The 25,217-nt window shown below is 38.5% G+C and overlaps 1 protein-coding gene across 1 annotated transcript; it reads right to left on the bottom strand.

The window, feature by feature from the left end:
- Positions 1–13,854: 13,854 nt before the first annotated feature.
- Positions 13,855–23,747, bottom strand: LOC143848085 (F-box/kelch-repeat protein SKIP11-like). Its single transcript, XM_077356886.1, has 2 exons — positions 21,449–23,747; positions 13,855–14,436 (listed from the first exon to the last, which is right to left on the bottom strand). The coding sequence occupies exon 1, from the start codon at positions 22,760–22,762 to the stop codon at positions 21,545–21,547; it is 1,218 nt and encodes a 405-aa protein (XP_077213001.1). The 5' UTR covers positions 22,763–23,747; the 3' UTR covers positions 13,855–14,436; positions 21,449–21,544.
- Between the last annotated feature and the right edge of the window lie 1,470 nt (positions 23,748–25,217).

Genomic DNA, 25,217 nt, shown 5'->3' on the forward strand with positions numbered 1-25,217 from the left:
CAATGTTCGTTTTCATCTGAGATTTCTCATCCGGTTTGGATTAATTATCGGCATTTGATATCTCCTTCGGTTTGTTGGAATCTTCTTCTTATGATTAGGCGATGACAGAATGTTTCTTGAGCCACCCCTTTGCCTTTCGTGTCCATTTTCCTATCTCATCATTTTCTACAAGGCTTAGAGGTTTCCCCTTTTTCGAGATCATCTCTTCTTATAGGGTTTAGGAGCTCCTTCACTTTCGAAATCGTTCTTTGCGCGTTCCTCGGGATCCTTTTGAGTTTCGGGATTCTCTCGATTTTAGGAACACTTTGTCGAGTTTGGCGACGATGGAACGTTTCTTGAGCCAACCTCTTCCCTTCCTGCCTTAGAGTTTTCGCAGGTTAAGGGATTCTCTCCTCTTAGAGTGTTTAGCTAGTTAGAACCCTTCTCTGGGCAATGATGAGGTTACTTGGAGCCCGTCTTTGTATTTTGTGGCTCACCGTTTTTGCACTTGAATTATGCACCAAAATTTATAAAAATCAGAAATATCATTGCATGCATTTGTATAATTTGTTGAAAATTTAACATTCTTCTTTTATGTTAAGTTTTGAGTTAGGTTCTGAAGATGAATGGACTTGTTCAGGTGAGACTATCTTGAAAGCTTATCATTTTTTTTTTTATTTCATTAGGCTACCCAGCGGCTGGTCTGGGCTAATTATTTTTTATTTAAATAAATTGTTTAATTGAAGAAGGAAATCAGATGACTACTCTATTCGATGTTATCGACATGAGTACTGTTTGATTTCAAGGCGGTTTGTAGGAATATTATCATGTGTATTATGATATCAGATGATTACTTTAGCATCATCTGATTTCATCCCCATATTGGGGTGGTGTTTGTGGTTGGGCATAGAAGTGTTTGATGTTGTTTTCTTTTACTTTATTAGGCTATCCAGCGGCTGGTCTGGACTAATTAATGTTGTTTATCATTTTATGATTGCTATAGATTGTGTATTTCTTCTATTGAAAATTCTTCTTTGCTTAGCACTTGATTTATTTTTATAGGAATAAAATGGAATTTGCGATTATCTGGTAGCCTTTTCTTCTCTTTTTGATAGACTAACACAGTCTTATAGATTTCTGTTAAATTTCTTTAGATACTAGAATCCCCTCTCATTGCGAGGGCGATGAAGGCGCTAGCCCAAGCCCATCCTTAGGGGACTTGCTCAGTCCAAGTAGCATACCCCTCCTTTGTATATAGGAGACTTGTCCAGTCTCATTCTCTTGCTTAACCTCCTCTTTGTGTGTCGTTTGGTTTTGGGAGAACACCCTACTCGGCTTGGCAGCATACCCCTACCCTTATGGGTATTGGGTTGCACATTTGTTGCACCCTTCGGCTAGGTAGCTGTCCGGCCCGGCTGGGTGTTTCACCTTTGCCAAATATGCACAAGGTCTCTTATTCCTTTTAGACCCGCCCGGTCTCATTCTCTTGCTAAACCTCCTCTTTGTGCGCCGTTTGGTTTTGGGAGAACATCCTACTCGGCTTGGCTTCATACCCCTACCCTTATGGGTATTGGGTCGCACATTTGTTGCACCCTAGGGCTAGGTAGCTGTCCGGCCCGGTTGGGTGTTTTACCTTTGCCAAATATGCACAGGGTCTCTTATTCCTTTTTACGTCATTTGTGTCTCGGAGACAAGCCTTGTCTCCTGTAGAGAGTTTCCCCTTTAGGAGGCTTACCTAGCCTCATGTTAGAATAACCCTTCCTCCTGGCGAGTCTTTGACTCATTTTTTTACCCCTTTCTTGGTGGTGTTTTTAGTGAGTCTCTGACTCATTTGTGCTTTTTTTTTTTAGTGTGTTAGTTAGTAGTTCGTCTTTAAATTTGTTGTCATTCATCCTTGTTTGAGACTAACTCAGTCATATAGAGCCTTCCCTGCTTGGGATCTTAGATTGTTTTCTCTGTTCTTGGGACACTTCTTTACGTGTTGTGGTTTGTCTCTTTGAGACGCTAGTTGCTTATCCGGGGTTTCCCCTTTTGCTTTAGGGCTTTGCCCTAGTTTGTGGTATTACTTGCGTGTTCCCTTTAAGATTGAAAACATTTAAAGGTCCTGAGCATTGGAAAAGCTTTAAAATCCAAAAACATTAGAAATTTAAAACTCAAAAACATTTGAAAACTTTAAAAATATCAAAAACATTTAAAAATATAAAAAACCTTAAAAAAATATAAAGTGTTGAGTGTTTCTTTTAGAAGCGTAGTTCGAGAGTTCGTTTCGAACTACGTTGGCTTGATCCTCTTCCACGAGGTACGTAGTGCAGCTCGGGATTTTTATCCCAAGTCCAGCCAAACTTTGTAAATAAATATACTTTAACCCTTCAACTTTAAAACCTTTTTTTTTTTTTTTTTTTTTTTAACAAAAATCTTCCTTTAGAGTTAGGAGTTTGTCCTAGATAGAGAGTTTTAGAGTTAGGAGTTCGTCTTTGATTTGTTGTGTGCTTGTTTGTGTTTGTTTTAGAGTTAGGGGTTTGTCCTAGCTAGGAGTGCCTCCGTCCGGTTAGTTGGCGATTCACATCGCCGACTGATGACTAGGTCTTGGATACGTTAGCAATCCTATTGTTTTCCTTAGGGCATGCAGCCTAGTTACACGTAGGTTATAGGAACCACCTGCATTAGCTTAAGGTTAACTTGCATTTAGTTAGGGCATATAGGGTGTCCTAAAATCTACAATTCACTGGAATTTAAATAATCGTTCAAGAAGCTTTAATAACTAGTCCGGTCTTTTAGATCGAGTCTAAGATAGAGGTCTAGGTGTCTTAGGCATCCTAGCTTAGAATAGACGCGAAGAACTACGTTGCCTTGATTCTCGTGGAGGCGGGGATACGTAGGCTTCTTTGGATGAACATCAGACCATCCGAGGACTCGGGCTAAATCATTTAGAGTCTTAGGATTTGTTGTGTTGTTATATTGTATATTTTGTTGTGTTTTCTTACTTTCTTGTGCAGACCTTATACCTGTAGTTGTGGCATGCACGTGTTCGTCCACCAGAACTTAGACACCAGTTAGGTATGTCACTCATAACCTAGCAATCATTAGGCGACACATCTTTTATTTTATTTTATGGGTGTTTATTATCTTTATCCTCAGGAAATGCATGCTTAGGTAGACGACTCCTGAGGATTGTTCCCATTTCACATGATTTTCGCCTAAAACTCTTCAAGGTTAATAATAAATGGCATAAGAGACCAAGTGTTCGCACTCGGGCGAATTGGGGGCGCTCTTCGGACCTTCTCCATTCGTCATCAGGCACGGACCTTTTGTATCTCTGGTTATCCATTGCAAACAGAGCATTTGTTTTGGTTCCATGGCGTGTCCATGGATGGCGACTCTGAGTTATTTTTCAGATACATCTTGGTTTCGAGTCCTGGCTCCTGATCAGGATGTATCTCTTTCTTTTTATATCGCCACTCATGCTATGCTGTGAGGGTGGCATCCGTTTCGAGAGTTCCTTGGCAGAGCTCTCTTCCGTTGTGGAGATCTTAGAGGATTGCAGGAGGGATCTCGCGTCCCTCGGCACTCGTCCTCGGATCGGGGTCCACACCCCCTTGTCCTCAATTCCTAAGTTTTGCTATGAAGCAACAAGTTCCTAGCTGATGCTGCCCACCTAACACCACCCACTTGTTATTTTATTTTATTTTATTTTGAGAAGCGTAGTGAGGACAAAATTGTCCATGAGCATTTTGGTCATTTTTTAGCCTAGCTTGCACATGTGCGAGTCACACATGCTCACCCTAACTTTTCACACTTCCCACCTATTTCAAATTCAAACTCCACTTGGAACTCTAAACCCACTACCACTTCACTAAACATTTTAAGTCCAAAATTTCGCATACCCACTATTACTTACCTAAGTCATTTACTCTCCAATTTCCATTGACTATGCCAATCTCATTTACTCATTTTTTTAGAGATTCACCACTAGCAAGACCTCCATTGAAGCTCTCTTGTATATCTCCATTGAAGCTCTCTCGTGTGCAAGCTATTGTTGAAGGGAAGAGCTAACTCGCCACATATTTTCTCCTTGTCTTGAAGCTCTATTCTTTCTATGGTTCTAATCTTGTATGTTGTTCTTCTATCATATATTCAATACATTTTCTTGCTGTTTTTTCTTCTGTTTGTTCTTCTTCTACTTTGGTTGTGGATCTTGAGCTAGTGTAAACTTTGGTTTCACTATTTGAGAAAGCATATATGCTTGTTATGGGAATTGTTTTTGGCAAATCAACATAGTTTTCTTGACACTCTCTTATAACCACAGGAAGAAAATTAAACCCTCACCCATAAAAACCACTCATGCGGCAGTTATGCCAGACTGAATAGATGTCCGCGGTAAAGAACCATTTTCTTGTAGTGTTTAAATTTTGCTTCGAATGGATTCAGTCTGTTGTGATCTAGCTGGATTTGATCCCATGTTTCAATTTCCTTGATCATCATCCAAGCTCTGTGATTCTCCATTCGTATATATGCCCAAGTGGTTGCCTAACTAGAGCATTTCCCTTTTCTCAATCTCTGTTTGTTCTTCAGTATATTTAAGTACATTTAACTGAGTTATCCTTTTTTTCAACTAGATTAGCAATGTATGCATCCATCAGATCTTTCATCCATCAGATCTTTTAACTATCTCATATCGTATGACAAGATGATATGGTTGGAAAGAACAGTTGAAGAAAAATAAATCATATATGCAGTGTTCTGTATGAAGGAAGATAAAGAACCGGGGTTGAACAATTTTTCATTGGCCTTCTATTATACATTATCGGATAAGGTTAAAAGGACTCAATTATAATTAAGCAATTTTCAAAAAATTTAAAGAAAGGAAAAATTGGAAAATGGTCAAAGAAAGAAGAGCCACCTTGGAGATCAAGGACTTTCAACTCATCAGTCTCATCCATAGACTTTATAAAATTCATGAGAAAGTCCTGAAAAATCGCTTAAAAGAATTGGTTTGAGAGATAATCTCACCTTATCAAGACGAGTTCGTAAAATGAAAATATTTATTAGATGATATTTTATTTGGCAATGAATACTAGGACAAAAAGCAAGATGGATTTTCAGGAATTATTTGACTACATTGAATGGGAATTCATGGACTTTCTTCCAGAGAAAAAGGTGTACAAAATCGAATTCATATAAGTTTTCTTTCTTAATGTATAATCGAAGAGCGGAAAATTGAAAATAAATGCAGAGAATAAGAGATGATGAAATTAATTAAGATGCAAACGAAGAAAAACACTAAGATTGCAAAGGTAGGATTTGGGTAAGGCAAGGCTATGAAATTGCTTCCAATAAGCAACAAAATGGGCTACAGTAGGGAGCTGCTTTTATAGAGAACCCAACGTTGGGACCTTACAGGACATAAACGCACACTTGCGTATTTTTCATCCCAACTTCTACAAAACCCATTGAATGCAGTGACAAGTCTAACGTCTATATATTACAAAAAAGAAGAGGTGATATCAAACGCCCGCGTTTTTGTAGGATATGTATATTTTTTGGGCACTCGTTTGGGTGTATTGAAAACTTCACTTTACAATCTTTTTACTCATGTTTTGATTCTTTGTGTAGGGAATCTAACTGGGTAGAAGCAGAAGCAACGTGGGATGATACCATTTGTAGGGAATCTAACCGGGTAGAACTCGCCCTTAAAATCTAGCTGTTACGGGGACGGTTCTTATTCCGTTATAACCCAGTCCCATCGCCATCCCTATCCCCATCACTTTACTGATGTGAGACTATTTGCTTTTGCGTGGAACCCCGACACTTTGGAATGTGCTGCCTGAGAGTAAGCGGCTCCTTATTGGTTACTTTGTGGTGTAGCATGACATTGGTACGAATTTTGTATTCCCATTTGAAGAGATAAGCTTGTGGTTTTGAAAAGAAGCCAGAATATGTGAGTGTAACTACAGCACGAAAAGAATTGATGTTGGAGAGTGGAGACTGCAAAGGGGCAGTCTTAGCCATCTAATTAGAAAAACTTGTAAATGGACGGTTGAGGAAAAAGAAATCAATCGGCTATATTTAATGGGCAGGAATACATCGATCAGATGGTAAGGATCATCAAAGATTTGATCTTCCACGTCCAATATAATAGAGTTGCCCCATATTATCGTATGGCAGTCCAATTGTGAATCTGGACCGTCAACCTGGTTGGTGTACCTTTAGCCACAAAACTTGTTTTGATTGGATGATCCTAGCCGTTCGATCAAGAGCTTGCAAATGTCCAGTCAAACGTAAGTATCGGAATGGTCCGCGCTTAACATCGCAAATTAAAAAAAAATAATAATAATAAAATTGGTTGGATGGTTTGGAATTATTACCGTCAACCTGGTTAGCCTATCTTGACTCTTGAGTCATGAAACTTGTTCAGATTGGATGATCATAGCCGTTCAATCGAGGGCTTGCGAATGGTTGGACAATCAAAACTCAAAAGTGTCACAATGGTCCATGCTTATCATAAAAAAAACCCCATTGATCGGATGGTTTGGATTTATCCAATTGTCAATCTAGAACGTCAAACTGGTTGGTATCTTGAGATGATTGGATGATTCTAGCGTTCAATCGAGTGCTTGCCGATGGTTCGTCAAACAAAAGTGTCAGGATATATGGTCCATGCTTATCATAAAAAAACCCCATTGATCGGATGGTTCGGATTGTCTAATAAGTGTTTTTGGTCTTGGCTGATTCAAGTGGGCATAATCTCCAATATATGGGAGCCGCACCATGTTATATGGTGCAACATAATATATATATATATATATATATATATATATATATATATATATATAAATATATATATATATATATATATATATATATATATAAATATATATATATATATATATATATATATATATAAATAAATAAATCTTTTTGGATGCTGATAACCCCACTACCATATTTTGATAATTGCACTGTTAAATTTATTTTACACCTTTTAAGTCGGCTTTTAACGTCTATTAATCAAAAACTGCAATTATCAAAATGGGTAATTTTGATAATTTCAACTCTTTGGCTTAAAGTCTTCGATATGCTCCCCAGAGACGAGAGTTCGAATCCCCCTAGGTAGGGGTGCAAGTTTGGCCCTGTCGGCACTGACCCGCCCTGAGCCTGAACAGGGTCAGTGCTGGATTTTCCATCCCTGAGGGCGGGTCAGGGTTCATTTTTTTCGACCCTGACTCAGGTCGGGTCGGGTTCTGGGTTAATGCCTCGGGTACCTTGACCCGGCCCGACCCTAAATTTTCTATTATAGAATTGAACCATCTATGCATGTTTCTTTTGCTAATGTTTTCTATTATCTTAGATTGATGTTTCTTTAGATTATCATTATTAATTGTCTCCGTTGCCCGTCATGCTGTTGAATTCATATTGTCTTATTTTGTTCTCTTTCTTTGTTTATTGATCATTGTGTTCTATATGATAAGTGGTTGCTTTATTTTTGGCACTCTTAACAGATATTCGCACTAGGGTCAATTAGGGCCAGCACTGAGCCCTGTAGGGCGGGCCATGGGTTGAGGTTCTTCGGCCCTGACTCAGGATCAGGGCGGGTCAGGGCCGAGATAATGGGATCCAAGGTTGGGCTAGGGTTTTGAAAAACCCGACCCAACCCGATCCTGTTGCAGCCCTACGCCTGGGCTTACCTGATGCGCGTGGAAAACTCTGCTGTCACTAGAAATCCAAGTTTAGATTTCAGATTTCCGCCTCTGGTTTCAAAGGTCTATTATGATTTTTAGGGCGAAATTCATTACTTATCACATTCAAAACCAAATAAACTCATTATATAGCCCTTTCAATCAAAGATAACTATTCCAGAACCGTGCATCGCACGGTTGGCCCCACTAGTATATATATATGAGAAAACTTTTTTGGTGCGCTTAAGTTGTTATAACACCTTCCATTGGTGCGCTTAAGCGCACCATTTTTAGCGCACCAAAAAAATGGTGTGTTTAAGCTCACCAACAGCTCTCTCTCTCTCTCTCTCTCTCTCTCTCTATATATATATATATATATATATATAGAGAGAGAGAGAGAGAGAGATGTGAAATTAATAGTTGTGATTTGCTAGGGACCATCTCAGAAGGCATTTCGCGGCTGGGCTATTGCATGTGAGGGCAGCTACACAGGCTCAGTTTTTGTGTTATTTATTTAATTCATCTGAGATGGCTGCTCTCACATGCAACAGCCCAACCATGGAATGCCTTCTCCGATGGTCCCTAGCAAATCCCTTAAGAGTTTAGTTTCCTTTTTTGAGAATCTAGCTAGGGTATATATTCCCCATAAAAAAAATCCAAAGGCCCAAAACAAAACTTTTTAAGTTAGGTTCTTTAATTGTTTGGTGAACGGTTACCATTCCCATTCTTTTGGTGGTAGATTTGCACTTCTTTGGCCCGGCCAAGAGCAGCACCTTTGTGTGTGAAGGGTGAGGGCCAAAAGACTAACACATGTGACCGCCTCAAGAAAAGGCACATGCAACTTAATAGTAGATTTGTCCTATGCAATAAGGACTACGCATCTCTAAACAACCTAAAGATTCATTGACCATTCTTGTTTCAAATATCGGGAGCACTTCTCTCCCAATTTGGCATGGCATGGGGCATTCCCAAACTCCACCTCCATCTTGCTATTCAGTTCAAATTGCAAAGCCATATTACATTGTACCATTTGTGGTAGTATGACACATATTGAAGGAGTAAAACAATAAAATCTTCCCAGAAAGAAACAAGTCGAATGGAAAAACAATAAAGACTGACTTGTTATCTTGGGTAAAAGACAAAATGGTTACTGGAGCATTACCCTCTTGCATCACGTTAACTAATTAGAAGACAGTAATATTTGAACGGACCCGAAACACAAAGCACTACTTAGTTGGACGGCACCTCGAGTTAGAGGTAATCAAACTCTATTTTTATGGAAGTTTTAAACTGCGATTGGGGGCATTCTTTAGAAATCATGTACGCAAAATTCTCAGATATTTATTACTATCTGGCTTGCAAATTTTCAAATGAATGTTTTGAGGGCCTGTGCATGATTGAAGGTGATTCTTAAAAAGAGAGCGCCTGTAATACCATTCAAAATAAAAGAAAAAAGAGCACCTGAAATGCATGCGATTAAAATGGAATAAACTGGCTTAGAAATTTGCGATCAATTGGAAATATAGGATAAACAAAAACAGCTACAATCAATCCATGGTGGGTTGATCCATAGAAACATGTAGAGGCTTGGGCCACTTGGGGGTTGATCCCTACTAGCCCACTGATACCATATGCAACCTAGTCTACTAGTAAAATGGTGTATTTTTGTCTATCAAAACAACGGCCTCATAAGATACAAATAGGAAGAGAGATCGATATGATCTTCCAGTCTCATATAACAGGTTTCAAGCTTTCTTATATTGAACTTAGCTTCCAACATGGCAAGAATGTGTATTCAATAAAGAGAGGAGGCTTCAATTAAGAGAGAGAGAGGAAGGGAGAGATTACAAGGATTTGTACCCAGGCGGGTAAAATAGGTGGAGAAAAAATTTAAAAGCTAAGTATGGCACAAGATGATGCTATTGGTAGTTAAATATATTCGTGGGGCCAGTTGTGCGAGATGGGCCGGAGATGCCATTACGCACGGATGGCCCAAGTAAAGCAATAGGCCAAGGGCTCGATGTGACCGCTCTCCCTTTCACCAAACCACATACAGTGTGACAATCAATCCTTTTTTCCAATAAAAAATATAGGGGTGACCACGCTATTGGATGATCCAAACCATTCATTTATTGGGCAACGACTTAAATATGTGGGGCCCCAACATTCATCTCTATTTGATGATCCTATGGCTTCTATTGATTTAAGTTTTAAAATGGACAACACTGTATGGGAACATCTACTGATCAGAGGGTTATGATCATATCATATGGATATGATTGGGATGGAAGGGTCTAGTATATTAATCACTAATGGTCTGGATCAACCAATAGTGTGGGTCCCACAGTAATTTTTTGCGATTTTTCAAAATAAAAAAATTGCCGGCTCTTTTCGATGTAGGGAAGTAATTTCCCCATTACATAAACTTCTAAGAATTAGATAAATATAAACTAATCTATAAATCCTATAACCTTGTTATGGGTTTCTAATTTTTAGCAAAACCAATAACCCAGTAACATGGACGTCAACTCCATCTCGAGGACTTTTCTGTTGAGAAATCCACCAGACAAATATGATCCGATAGTGCACAAATAAAAGAAAGCAAAAAATAAAACAAGCCACAAGATGAACACCAAGATTTTGTGGTAATCGAACACAAATCCGATCTTGGAAAGCCATTTCGAACCCGCATGAGCCGCATGTGATGATAGCCACAGATGTTCCCTTTGGGCCGCATGTCATCAATTTCCACTTACGCCCTCTTTGAGCTTGAGCTTCATCCTAATGTTAGATATTAGCTAGTATCACTGGGAAGCGTCCAAATTGTCCTCCACCACAACATAGCTGTTAACCACACCATTCCATTGCTACTATCACTAGGCAGCGTCCAAATTGTCACCCATTAGGCCCTGTTTGTCCAATAGGAGTGGATTTTGATGCAACTATTTTATGCCTGGTTTAGGTTGTATTTTATGCCTGGAAAAAATATGCTGATTATGATTAATTTAGAGGTATATTATGATAAATTGAAGGTCCTTCTATATAAAACTTGAAGCACACTCTCAACAGTCGAAAAGCATAAAATTTTGGTAAAACATTTCCCATCCAAACGGAAGGTTCAGATCAATCATTAGTTTTTCAATAGCTATAAACTAGAAGAATTTAATACATGATGAAGTGATGAACACAAACAAACTCTATTTGTGTTGTTGGAATAAAGGAAAAGAGGAATTCAGTCTTTTCAGAATTAAGATTAAAATTAAAGACAGACAATGAACTTATATATAGATCGACATGAAAGAAATTAGAGCAAAGAGAGAGAAAATAAAAACAAGGGGGGAGATTAAAGTAGTACAGCAGTTATCCTGCATTTCGGCAAACTTGGCATTGGGTGCAAAGTAGATGAGAGGGTGTTGTGCAATGCATATGAGAAGGATGATGGCATTCTGTTAGAGGTCTACTCAACATGTTTTCTTCTATTGTACATAAACAAATTGCGCATTGGACAACCCCTTCCTTCTCGATTCTTTTGTATCTGAACAACGGCAATGCATTGATGACCTAATCATGACTCATACCATCATCATCATCATCATCATCACTGCCCTCGTCTTCTTTGAATGCTGCGGCCTCTTGTTTGATGTTTTTGGGAAATTTAATGGAGACAGAAGAAGAAGAAGAACCACAAAAAGAAGAACAAGAAGAGCCTTCCTGTCTCAACTAAACATTGAAGATTTTAGTTTTAGTTATCCACACGCGAAGGGATGTGGAATGCCCGATTTGCTTAGACGCAATAATAGAGAAATATGATTTGGGTAAGTTTCTACCTAACTGCAGCCACACCTTCCATGACAAGTGCATCAACAAGTGGTTGGAATTCCACTTGACATGCCCATTTGCAGAACTTTTGCAAAGCCAAAGCCTAGTGCCGGAGTTTTATAAACTATATTTTGTCTGTTGAATTCAATATTGAATTCCTGTTTCTTTTTTATTTCATGCTTTTATGTTTTTTGTGTGTTTCTATGTTATTGATTGGGAATGCATGTCGAGCTGCTCAGTTCCAGCAATAATGAAGAAACAATTCATAAATTAACTCAAATTTTATATGGTTGCTTGTACTTGCAGGTTGTTTTATTGAACCGACATCAACTACAGAACAATACCATGCAAATCCTTCACTTTAATATGAATAAGAAAATAACCAAGAAAATCTCTTTTTTGGATTAAAGCAACTAATTTGATGTATCTCCCAGAAACAACTCAACTCAACAAGCCTTTGTCCCGAGCTGGTTGGGGTCAGCTAATGAATTTTTTAGAAAATTTTCATGAATAAGGTGAAAGGATCTACCTGGCTCAAATTGACTAAGTCTAATCCTGACGCTACTTGCGTTCGTCTACATGGATCATTTTCTTCCATTCTATCCTATCCAAGGTAAGTCTTTCCTCACTGTTTCTACCCAAGTTGTTTTCAGTCTCCCATAAACAAATTAAAGCAACAAAAATAAAAGAGTGAAACAGATACTGCCTAATCAGATATCTATCAAGGGACAACAGTAGAACACCTAATTAGACCAACCTAAATATAATTATGTCATCCATTTATGGTAATTGAGATACTGATGTAAGTTAGCATTACTGTATTTCAGGTGTAGAGATTAGCAAGAACTATTGTTGCTGAAAATATGCTTCCTGTGAAACACTTTAAACGAGTATAGTTCTGGGTGTTTATCAAACTTAGATATTTGATAAACAACCTGTTGATGTAGCATGGTTGGTGTTTATAGATCGAGAAGCAAATATCTATAGAGCCCACCTACAAAACCAAATTTAGAAACGATAATAAAGCTAGAAACTGAGGCAAGCGATCTCCATATACAAATTAAATACATTTAGAATCACATTGAGTCGTGCCCGTAATGAGATGAGTATGACAATGAGGACTTCAGAAACGCTCCACAGAGAACACCCTCTAACATGCAGCAGCCCAGCCGCAAAGTGCCTTCTGTGATGGTCCCTAGCAAATCCCTTGATAGTTTATTTTCCTTCTTTGAGATTCTAGATAGGTATATGTTACCCATCAAAAATCCGATAGTAAGGCCCAAAAGAAAACTTTTTAAGTTAGGTCCTTTGATTGCTTGGTGAACTGTTACAATTCCCATTCTTTTGGTTGTAGATTTGGCCTTCTTTTGGGTGTAGATTTGGCCTTTTATGGCCTAGCAGCCTTTGTGAGGAGGGTGAGAGGGTGAGGGCCACAGAGATTAATACAATACATGTGACCACCTCAAGAAAAGACACATGCAACTTATTAGTAGACGTGTCCTATGCAATAAGGACTATGAATGTCTAAACAACTTTAAGATTCATTGACCATTCTCGATTCAAATATGGGGGGTGGGGGGCACTTCTCTCCCAATTCGGTATGTCATGGGGCATTCCCAAACTCCACCTCCATCTTTTTTGGATGGGAATCTAGCTATTCAGTTTCAATTGCAAAGCATTACGGAAATTGTACCATCTGTGCTAGTATGACACATATTGAAGGAGTAAAATAATAAAATCTTCCAAGAAAGAAGCAAGTCGATTGGAAAATATTAACCAAATAAATAGTGTCTTGTTATCATGGGTAAAAAGACAAAATGGTTGCAGGAGCATTACATAGAGGAATGCTAGATTCACAGCCGCCCTTGACATTGGTCAAATCCCTTTTAAGATGGCACAGAAAATTACAATCTTACTGTCTTTAATGGCATTTGACCAATGGGGGTGCCCTTGCCACTCTTTTTGCAAGGGCGCAGTGTGAATCTAGCATTCCTTCTTTATATAATTAAAAGAAAGTAATATTGGAAAGGACGCCGAAACATGTTTGGAGGTCCGCAAATGAGAAGGTGAATTTGTTGGCTTGGAGAGGGGTGGTGAGCGATTTTTTGAGATGGTTTGAACATCTTCCTCCTTGAGGTGTCCTCTGCGTTGTGCTCTTTTTCTGTTTCTTTTTTCTTTTTGTATTCTTGGGTTTTCCCTTCTTGGGCCCCCCCCTTTTATTCAATATTACTCGCCATTTCAAAAAAAAAATAATAATTTTGGAAAGGACGCCGAAACACAAAGCACTACTTCGTTGGACGGCACCTCGAGTTAGAGGTAAGCAAACTCTATTTTGATGTAAGAATCAGACTGAGATTGGGGGCATTCTTTAGAAATCATGTACGCAAAATTGTCATATATTTATTATTATGTGGCTTACAATATTTCAATGATTGTTTTGATGGCTTGTGCATGATTGAAGGTGATACGAAAAAAATGAACATCCTTAATACCATTCAAAATGAAAGGAAAAAGAGCACCTGAAACACGCGATTAAAATGGGATCAACTGGCTTAGAAATTTGCAATCAATTGGAAATATGGGTAAACAACAAAAGCTAAGCATTTCATATACAATCAATCCATGGCGGGTTGATCCATAGAAATATGTAGAGGCTTGGGCCACATGGGGGTTGATCCCTACTAGCCCACTGATACCATATGCAACTTAGTCTTCTAGTAAAATGGTGTATTTTTATCGATCAAAACAACTGCCCCATAAGATACAAATAGGAAGAGAGATCGATATGATCTTCCCAGTCATATAACAGGTCTCAATCTTTCTTAAATTGAACTTACCTTCCAACAGGGCAAAGTTGATCAGTCATGTAAGTTTCCTTTCCATTTAGTAAGATCAAGGTCATTATATAAACCTGTGATTTGCTTCAGATACCATGGAAATAAGTCACGTTCCAACTTGAATCCTGTTTGACAATAATTACACTTGGATCATGCAATTCCTCCAAAAGGGAAGTTTATGTCTTGATGGCTCAAAGGAAAGCAACGTATCAACTACTTGGTCTTGATTGATCTAACATCTCTATATAGTTAAGTATTCCACATAAAAATGCAATGGTATGTGATAAATCAACAATAATTTAATGCATTATAACAGTATAGTTGACTTCTAAATCCTACTTTTCCATACTTTCTATTAGGGCTGCAACTCGGGTCGGGCGGGTCGGGTTTTGGAGAACCCAACCCTACCCAAGAAATATCTCGGGTCGGGTCGGGTCGGGTTTTTTTTCGGAAAACCCACGATTCCCAAACCCGGCCCTACCCATGATAAATCTCGGGTCGGTTCGGGTCGGGTCGGGTTTTTTCACGTTGACGCAAATTTTTAAGGAAAATTCTTGTTTGGCAAGGCAACTCAACTCATAGAAGCAGAAATTACAGTCACATTACACTTGAATCAAACAATGATGTAATTACACTCACATCACACTTGAATCAAACAATGATGTAATCAAACAATGTTGTAATTACAATCAAACAATGCTGAATCAAACACTTGAATCAACTCAACTCATAGAAGCAGAAATTACACTCACATACAGTAACAGTGGGTGCGTGGGTTTTCACTTTTAACTTTGGGATAATTACATTTACACCCCCTCTAGTTTCTGACACATCCACTTCTACCCCTATAGTTTAAAACGTGACAAATACACCCCTGTAGTTTCAATTTGTTTAAGGTTTGCCCCCTCAGCTGAAGGTTCGTCCATAGATTGAAGGGTTAGGATGATCCGATGGAGCTGATTTTTTGGGCACACCATATCTATGTCAAGACCCATCAAATGAACACTTTGGATCATCCAAATAATGTGGGCCCCTACCCGATTCCAAACACTACCAAAAAATCATCCAAATAATGTGGGCCCACATTGTTTGGATGATCCAAAGCGTTCATTTGATGGGTCCTGACATAGATAGGGTGTGCCAAAAAAATCAGCTCCATCGGATCATCCTAACCCTTCAATCTATGGACGAACCTTCAGCTGAGGGGGCCTACCTTAAACAAATTGAAACTACAAGGGTGTATTTGTCACGTTTTAAACTATAGGGGTGGAAGTGGATGTGTCAGAAACTAGAGGGGGTGTAAATGTAATTATCCCTTTAACTTTTAACTAACAATAGAAAAAAATGTACATACTATAACTTATGTAACTCGGGTCGGGTCGGGTCGGGTCGGGCCCCTTCAAACCCGGCTCGACCCGAGATTCATGCGGGCTTTTTAATGTTGAACCCGGCTCGACCCGAAACCCATGAAACCTGAACCCGACCCAAGCTATTTTCGGGTCGGGTCGATGCGGGTCGGGTAAAACCCGGCTCGAGTTGCAGCCCTACTTTCTATGCTTTTAGTTTGGTTTTCCTCAATGTCATAAAGAAAGGTAGGCAAATTATATAACAAAACTCAAGTATCAACCTCTTGGTTTTGATTGATCTGACAGATCCATATAGTTAACTATTGCACATAAAAATGATTTGAAGAATGATACAGTATGGTTGACTCGTCAATCCTACTTTTCTATACTTAATGCTTTTAGCTTTGTTTTTCTCAATTTTATAAAGAATGATACAGTATGGTCTAAAATTCGGTTGTATCCTAGTTTGTCATGATTTTATAATCTGATTTGATCCCCAGAACATTGATGCAAACGAATCAAATGACAGGAAGCTAAGGCGAATGGAACAAGGGAAAGTTGCCAAGGAAATTCCAAAGAGATTATCAACTACCAAAGATGTTACCAGCCAACGGTTACATGCCATAGATGAATATAGCAGAACAAAATGGACACGACGATTCCCTAACAACATATATAATTCATGTTGAAAAACAGATTAGTCTAATTTGTTGCAGATAAAAGTTACGCTAATGGATAAGATCACCAGCATGTATTAACAAGGACCTTTTGGCGAGTCTTAAACAAGATTAGCATGGACAGCTAAGAACCTCATGATGAGTCTCAAACAAGGATTTCAGAAGTTAAGATTGCATTGATGGGCCCTAACAGGCATGAAACTTACATATCATTGGTGAAAGGTGGAAACAAATACTTTGGGTGAACCTGATTGTAGATTAATTGTTTCTAGTAAACAATCATTGAATATCTAAGGACTTGAAAACAGAAACCTATTGGACAGAGGGTCATAGCACTACAACAATGAATGTGAATGAGAAAAGAAGCCCAAGTTCTTGACCAAGTAGAGGAATCAATGGATCGATATGAAAGATGGAAGATTTCTAGACCAGGTACAGTGGGAAGGCTAGGGGCTAAACAGCCACTAGCCGTCTCTACATAAAACACCAATCCGTCTCTAGATAAAAGCACTTATTTTCTCTTATGCAAATCTCCATCTCCATAGAGAGATTACAGCACAGAGGAGATCCAAGGGTACCAAGGAAAAGGCAAAGAATTATATCGAGAAGGAGACTTTACTTCACAATCATCAGTTAAATGACATTCCCAATGAATCGCTAGATAATTCTGTGTTGTGTTTTCTGCAGTGGGGCTCCACATCAGTCCCACTAACCCAAACAAGGGTTGTAGAGTATTTTCTAAACCTTTGAGTACTTCCAAAAAATGTATTTCCATCCTTAAATACACTGCAATCCCCAGATCATTCTGTAATCTGTATTGTAGTTTTCTGCAGTGGAGCTCCACATCAGTCCCACTAACCCAAAGGGTTGTAGTGTATTTTGTAAACCCTTGAGTACTTCCAAAAATGCATTTCCATTCTTTTAGTTTATCCATTTCCCTGCTTCTCTAGACTAGGTATAGCTATACTGGCTCAATATGTATCTGACCTGTTGTTAGCTAGTAATCTTCTGATCACAACTGTACAACTTTCAACAATTGTCTATTTGTGCGTACAACCCAGTTATTTCTGTAAAATGCATGCCAAGTCATAAATATAGATGCTAGCAGGTAAAAAAGATAGTGGTTAAAGTGATGTAAACTGGATCCTCTTTGGATCTTGATGATCTATGGGCGGCACGATCTCAAGAAAATGCGGAGACTGGTATGAGAAAACTGAACAAGAGACGGTGAACAGGCATTAGGCCCAGCAAGTTCAGAAATTTGAACTTTGCTGTCACAAGCTAACTGATCTGGCAAATTGATTGAGGATCTGAGATAATATCTCAGATCTTTAGGAAGTTAACAACTCCTTTGCAGAATTAGGACAAAATTAAGCAGAGAACACATAAAGAAAAACTTAAAATAGAATTTACATTCATAGAATTCAAGAAAGAGAAAAACAGGATACTCTGGAATTGCTTCAGTTAAGAAGATTGACTACAATCTGTAACAAGGATAGGCCTCAGCTCTATCTACAAGAAAACAAACCAATAAGGAAAATTTCTGGGTTCCCAAAACTGCTAAACTTCACACCTAGGTACCTATTTATAGACTGCCATAGATGGGTCTAGAGATCAGCTGCTGCCACATGTTATACAGTTGTATGGACTGCTGTCTTCCAACTGCCATGTGGTTGATGTGGCAGCCCATTTGCACCACCACCTTTAGCTACTATTATGCTCCATTCTACTAGTAACCCCTCACACCATATTCTTCCCCACTTCATCTTGTTGCATCACAATGGCATAGCACCTTAGTTACTCACAATGTACATACACACTACATATGACCATATAGCTACTATGCCTAGTGAGAAGATAAGTGATTCACTGCTTGCCATCTCTCTCTTGTTCATTTAAGTAGTTTCAAGCCCTCCTTAAAGTCCTCCAGTGACCTCTATTAGAGCAAATCTTCCCTTCCTTTTATTTATAACGAACAACAACTATGCTACTAATGACGATTCAAGCTTAGATGATTCAAGCTCCTGTCTCAACAAGGTCACACTCCTATCACAATAGGTTCACTTTTTTATTGCCAGGCTTTCAAAAAAGGTCATGGTTAGTTAAAACTCCATGTCGATAAGTTACAAATTGGCATTTAACAGATTCATGAATCTTATTTTCAACTTTTCTTTCCAGAATACATCTTTCCACTAGAGTGTTAATATATTCTGCAATCTTGTTCTTTAAGATTTCTCACTTGATTTCAGCACCAAATACTTGTTCTAAATTTCCTTCGCTGCTATAATGACGCATTCACAGCCATAGTATAGTAGAATTCCAATTTTTCAGTTATGAATTAATGAGGCTCTATTCCATCTAATAAACAAAGACTAGAATCACTGGACGGGCTCTATTCCATCTACCTCAACTCAACTCAACTCAACTAAGCCTTTGTCCCAAACATATTCTACTACCTAAAAAGAAAAAATATATATTCTACAACATTAGATCAACACATGCTCATATGCAACACAGACTAGAATCACTGGATTACTATGTTATATACTAATTTGATATAGTTAAACTTGATATTATCTTATAGAATGTTAGTACATAATTACTTATATAGCATTGCAATGCTGCATAGCATACTGTAATAGTAACCATTAAGAATAAAATAAAGGTAACATTGCTAAATATTGGAAATATATATAATAAGAACCCCCCCACAGCAAAGCCACAGGTTCAAATGTGCAAAGCATTCCAGATATGCATGAAAAGAGAAGAATAATAAGATTTCTCAGGAAAGTCCAAAGAAAAATTATTAGCAGAAAGACGGACAGCCGCCAATCACCTAACCACCTTTTCAACAATCCAAATCATTAATTTGGTGGACACGGATATGCCCCAAAAATTTTCCCATGAATGATCCTTATCCTCGAATTGAGACCACCCAAACCTTCCCCGTTCAGATGATACAACCCTCCAATTGATTGCCCGTAAATGGTCAGTTAAATACCTCAATAGTCAATGACCCACATTCATAATGGAAATATCCTTTGATTGAAGGGTTAGAATCCCCTTATTGGGAAGATAATTGGAGCAAGACAGAATAAATGCTTCGCATAGATGAATGATTTGGATAGTTGAAAGGGTGGTCCCTATCTGTACTTTCGCTTGCTTGTAAATGCTACTTTATACAGCCAGAGTGCCGGGCATATTACATATGTACTAAGACAACATAGAGAAATAGATATGCTTATATAAATATGAAACCATACATTAATATATACTAAAACTAATTAATAACTTTCTTATAAGTTAAATGAATAGAATTATGCAGCTCGTATACACATCCAGTCACATGCTCATATCCTGATAGCTGCAATTTCAAGCCCATACAAGGCTGATAAGACACGTAAACTGTAAGATTAATAAAGTATGAAAGCACCCAGGTGCTGTTTTATGAACAAATCATTTCAATTGTAACGTAACTTACCATATAATGCTTCAAATAGCTATCCTTTCTATATTTGCTAAACATCCTCTTCATTGAAAGACCCTCTAGAAATTTTGTGGTTAAGATAGACATTAAGATCACAAATATGTGCAATGATTGCAAACATTGGGACAGGGTCTTAATAAAGCCAGAATTTTTTTATTTTTTATTTAATGGTAATAAAGCAAGAATGTTCATAATGCAAAAATACAAAAGAGAAAAAGAAAATAGTTACAGCAGTTCAATCAAGATGCACATTCAAGAATGCATCAAAATAGCAAAATCTCCGTTTGGTTGCCGGAATTTTTTTGATTCTTGGGACTTTTGTGGGATTTCCTCACGAAACCCACGTTTGGTTGGTGGGCCCAAAATAATCCCAGGAACCAAAATAACCCCGCACGAAACCCCAGGAAGGAAAAAAAAATACTCCCAGGAACCAAAATAGCCCCAGGAACCAAAAATAAGCTTGAGAAGAATTTTTTTCTCCACAACAGTTCAAGCAACCAAACAAAGCATTTTTTTTTTTCCCACCATAGTCCTGTCAACCAAACATCGGATTTTTATTTTACCGGGATACTTCTAGGACTTTTTTTTTCTCACCGATCTCCTTGGATTTTTTTTCCTCCCACATAAATCCCAGGAAAAAAAAAACCCCGCAACCAAACAGACTTTAGTGATTTTCTCAACATAAATCCCAAGAAACGGAGGCACTTTAATTATGACAACGTTGGAAATCTTTATTTTGGTTAGCAACTTAAATGAGTCTAATTGTCAAATTGCACAAAAGTTGGAGGCTAAATTAAATAGGAAAAAATTCTCTACAATAGTATGGCTTGTCCATTTGAAGTTAAGATCACGTGGCTTGACTCAATGGAAACAGACTCGAGCTTCAAAATCCAGGCTAGTTGACTAAGTGATCGTGTCTTGTCCATTTGGTTGGAGTTAAACAGACTTGACCTTCATCCACCCCTTTGGCTGAGCATTTCCTTGACTAGGTTCACATTTCAAAAAGTGATCTAATATGTGGCCATATTCAAAGATCTAGGTTAAAGAATAACATAGGAAGAAAGATTGGAAGTAGAGCAGTTCATCAGAAACTTTGACGCTCTACTAACTTCATCAAATTGAATAAGAAAGACCAAATGTGAAATCCATATCAAAGAGAATTACAATGAAATCATATCCAATGCAACAAGTTTTAAAAACAACTAAACGGACAAATAAATGTACAGACTACAGAGAACCCTGCATGTAGAGCTAACAGGGCTCCATCAATTATTGGCTGTCTATGTGAAGAAAACCTTACAGCCTCTTTTTCCTCAAACACGAAGGCAAGCACATTACAGACCAAGAAATCAAATAACACTATTCTGTGATGCTAAAAGGCTTCCTCAAATATTCCTGGCAACCTAGCAATGTCTAGGAGCTTCAAATTATTAACCTACCCTTTGTGTCGCATGATGCCATTCATAGAAAGCTCTCATGGAAACAGGCAAGGGGCGCAGAACATTAAAAATTGGTACAAAAAGCAAATTCGATGGGAGAAATAAACATAAAAAGTAAAGAAAATCCTCTAGAAAACTTTCTTTGGGGCATTGAGTAATTCTGAAATTTCAAAAAAGGCAGAGATTACCCATTAATCAGAATCCTATGCCCTTGAATAAACCAATGTTGTACATCCTCTGGAGAGGCATTGCACAGTACATATGGTGTCACCAAAACCAAATGATCAACAGCCCATCACAGCACAGTTGTACACAAAACTCGCCGAATGCTTACTTGCGAGCAAGTTCCACACTGGTGGCTCATCTCTTGGGACCCAAGAATTGAGCTCTATGATCCCTCCCCCCAATCCTCTAGGCCCACCGATAACTATGAGGCTTTCACCACATGCCCTAAATGCAAGCCCCCAACCGTTCATCGACACTGCTCTCTCGGGCAATCTCCCCAATGTGATCCACAATTTCCTCTTTTTGTCATACTTTCTCACTTCGTTCTCCGTATAATCAGCTGCATACAATTCATTATTCACGACCGCGAGCAGTGAAGGAGGCTCGGCCGCTCCCCTACGTCCTGGAGCCATGTTAGGAATTTCCCTCCAAGTCTTGGTATCCAAGTCATACTCTTCCCCACAAGTATATGGATCTGTACCACTACCATGCCCACCAATAACATAAAACTTCCCATTCATAAAAACACCCGAACCATTCTTTCTCGGCTTATGCATACTTGGAAGAGTCATCCAAGTTCTGGTCTCTGAATTATAAAGCTCGACAGAGTTCAATATCTTTCCATGAACATCAACACCACCAGCGAAAATCGCAATCTCTCCAAGGCTAGCTGAACCAAACAAACACCTCGGCGTGTTCATTGTCATGCCAGAAGACCAAGTGTTTGTCAAAATGCTATATCTCAATATAATGTGGGAACTGATTTCCTTTCCAAAAACCAAAAGCTCGGTCCCCACGGCCAATGACTCCTTATCAGAACACATGAAGCATTCATTTTGGGGCATTCGCGGCAAATGTATCCAACGCCCACGATAGGGATCGAAAGCCTGCCATTCGAGGACGTTGCAAGAGAAGTAAACCCACTGTTCTGATATACCCGCCTCACGTCTAAACTTATACAACTCGCCCGACTGGATTAAAGAATGAAAGCTCCGATTAAGGCACGAAATTGAAGCGTAATCAGACCTAGACAGGCGAAGGAGACAACTAATTGATAGATCTCTCCCAAGAGGTTGGATAAGAGAATTCAAATCCAAATTCTCCTCACGATCACGACGATTAATAGATTCATCAGCCCTAGAATCATCTAGGATTCGCCTTTTTCCCTTTTGAACATCGATGATATTGTGATAATTCATGTAAACCCAATTAGTTTCTTGCTCACAAGAGCTTGGTAATGCCCTAGAAACCAGACAGGACTGGCGATCCTCCAACATGACGTCGGAATTCCACCGGAAATTGACGCAAAACTACGAACCTAACCAATCCGAAAATGTTCCTTCTTTTTACCAAATACAAAAAATCCAAAACCAAACAAACAAAAATCAAAACCTTATCCACCGATTACACCCAACTTTGGGTCGAACAAAGAAAACCACCAACCAAGGTTGAATTTTTCAAGCTTTTAACCGAACAAGATCCAAAATAGTCATGTGGGAATTGAATTCATATACAAGGAAGAAAACCCAGATAGCAAATATATACAAAAACGGAAAAAGATCCAATCTTTCGGCTAATTCGAAGCTGTAAACCACCAAACCGTATTTAAAGAAAAGAAAAAAAGAAAAATCTAACTTTTATCCAAACAAGATCCGTAATTAGAAAAAAGAAGGTAAAAGATGGAAGAGCCAGCAAAAACCCAGGAACAATTGCGCCCAAGAATTCCGCAAAACAAATCCCAGAACAAATTCGTGGATTTTCCGATACAAAATGATCGGAAAATCCAATCCCTGTATATATGTTTTCCCTTTTTATGCGGGAAGAGAGAAAAAGGAAAAATCCTGTTTGTATTTGAGGAAAAAAAATTTATTAATTTTTATTTCGGATTGGAAATCTGAAAAAGAGGAGACAAAAGGGGATTTTGGAGAGACAGAATAGGAGAAACTTACGGATTGGCTAAGAAGGAGAAAAAAGGACGCACTTAAAAATCTCTCTCTCTCTCCATCTCTCTCTCTCTCTCTCTCTCTCTCTCTCACAAACACTCTATTGATTTTTCTGCTAATTCGCTGTCCTTCGATTCTCTGCAAATCACGCCTGAAATCTGGAGTTTTGGGGTTGGGCTTTGGGGTTATCTGTGCTCTTTAACTTGATTTTTTTTCAGAGGTAGGTGGGCCCCATTAGTGGTTCTACAGTCACCGTTTCGCATACAGGCCGGGGTTTCGAAACGGGTGGCGGAGTGTTTTTTATGTAAATGTGGGAGGTGTTTCGGTACGGTTGTGAGAGAAAGAAACGGGCTTTTTAAAGGAGTGGTGAAAGAACGGAAAAAAAGAAAAAATGGACTCCGATCTTGACACGGCTGTGTCGGGTCAGAGACGTTTTTCTCGTCAATTTGTCGTTCATTTGAAATTGTCAATCGTCAATTTCTCATCTCGCTCTCTCTCTCCCAATAGATTATTTGATAGATACAGTGTACACACCAGAACTCAGTGTATAAACTTTATATCAAATGGAATTTTTTATATGGTGCAAGCCGATGTAGTCATGTATTTTTCAAAAAGTACTGTACGGGCCACACCATAGGATGATCGAAACCGTTCATTTGGTGGGCCACAAAGTAAATAGGTTGTGGCATAAAAATCATTTCCACAGGATGAGCCTAGCCCTCCGATCTATACAGGAACTTCATATTATGGAACCTTCTATACATCGGAGGGTTGGGGGCCATCGAATGAATGGTTTCGATCATCCTGAGATGCGGGCCGTACAGTACTTTTTAAAAAGTGAGTATACTGGCTTTAACCATTTAAACGAGTTCTCATCTTCGCACGTGGCACTCAATTAAATGAGGTATGGCCCAGGACAAAGTCCTTTGATCAGACGGGCAACAAAAGGTATGAGGAATGGCCCACAAAAACCCTTTGATCGTACGATTGTGGTCCATCCAGAGGGTGCTCATTGATAAGACAGTCATGCTCAATCTATTGTTGGGCATTGATGGTTCATACATCGAGTTTTTGTATATAATCTATATTATTCAGCTTTATTCTACTTTTATTATTGCATGTTTTTTCCTCCTGAGTCCTGAACTAAATAAACGACATCAAGGCCCTAGATTTTAAGGTCCCGTTTGGAATGCATGCAGGAAAACCATTTCTTATGGAAAAATTTTCCTTTGAAAACTTTTTACTTCCCGCAATAGTGAGAGAAATCCAAACAGCCAAATGTAGGATGGGGATCTGTGATTAACCCCATCTCGATATAAACTTATTTTTTGTTGTGACTTTGAATAAACAAGCTTAAAATCTGATTATTTATTGACTGTGTTGTGTTTTCCATGTAGACAAATTATTTAAACTATATGTGAAAAGGTTTCATGGATGAGTAGAGATTAGAGAATGAAAGTTTGGTGTAAGGTGCATTCTATTTTGCTAATATTAGAAAGAAGGTTGTTCCATGTGCTGCTCTCATTCATTACTTTCTTCTCACTGTTTGCATTCAATAATCATTGCTTTTCAAATATTTTATACAGTATAAGAAAGAATATTACACACATGCAGGTGTCTACCAAACACTTTCCTTCCTATCACAAAAAGGAAAAGATGGGAAATAATCATCGAACTCTCTTTATTATGTAGTCCCTTTAAAAAGCCTCAGGTTTTGTTCGAATCGGGAAAAAAAAAATAAAGGAAAAGGAGAAAACATAAGAAGGGTCTGGGAGAAAGAGGTTCTTTC

Source organism: Tasmannia lanceolata, unplaced genomic scaffold, assembly GCF_043159265.1.
Source record: "Tasmannia lanceolata isolate RefF3 unplaced genomic scaffold, GAP_Taslan_0.1 ptg000016l, whole genome shotgun sequence".
Lineage (NCBI taxonomy): Eukaryota > Viridiplantae > Streptophyta > Magnoliopsida > Canellales > Winteraceae > Tasmannia > Tasmannia lanceolata.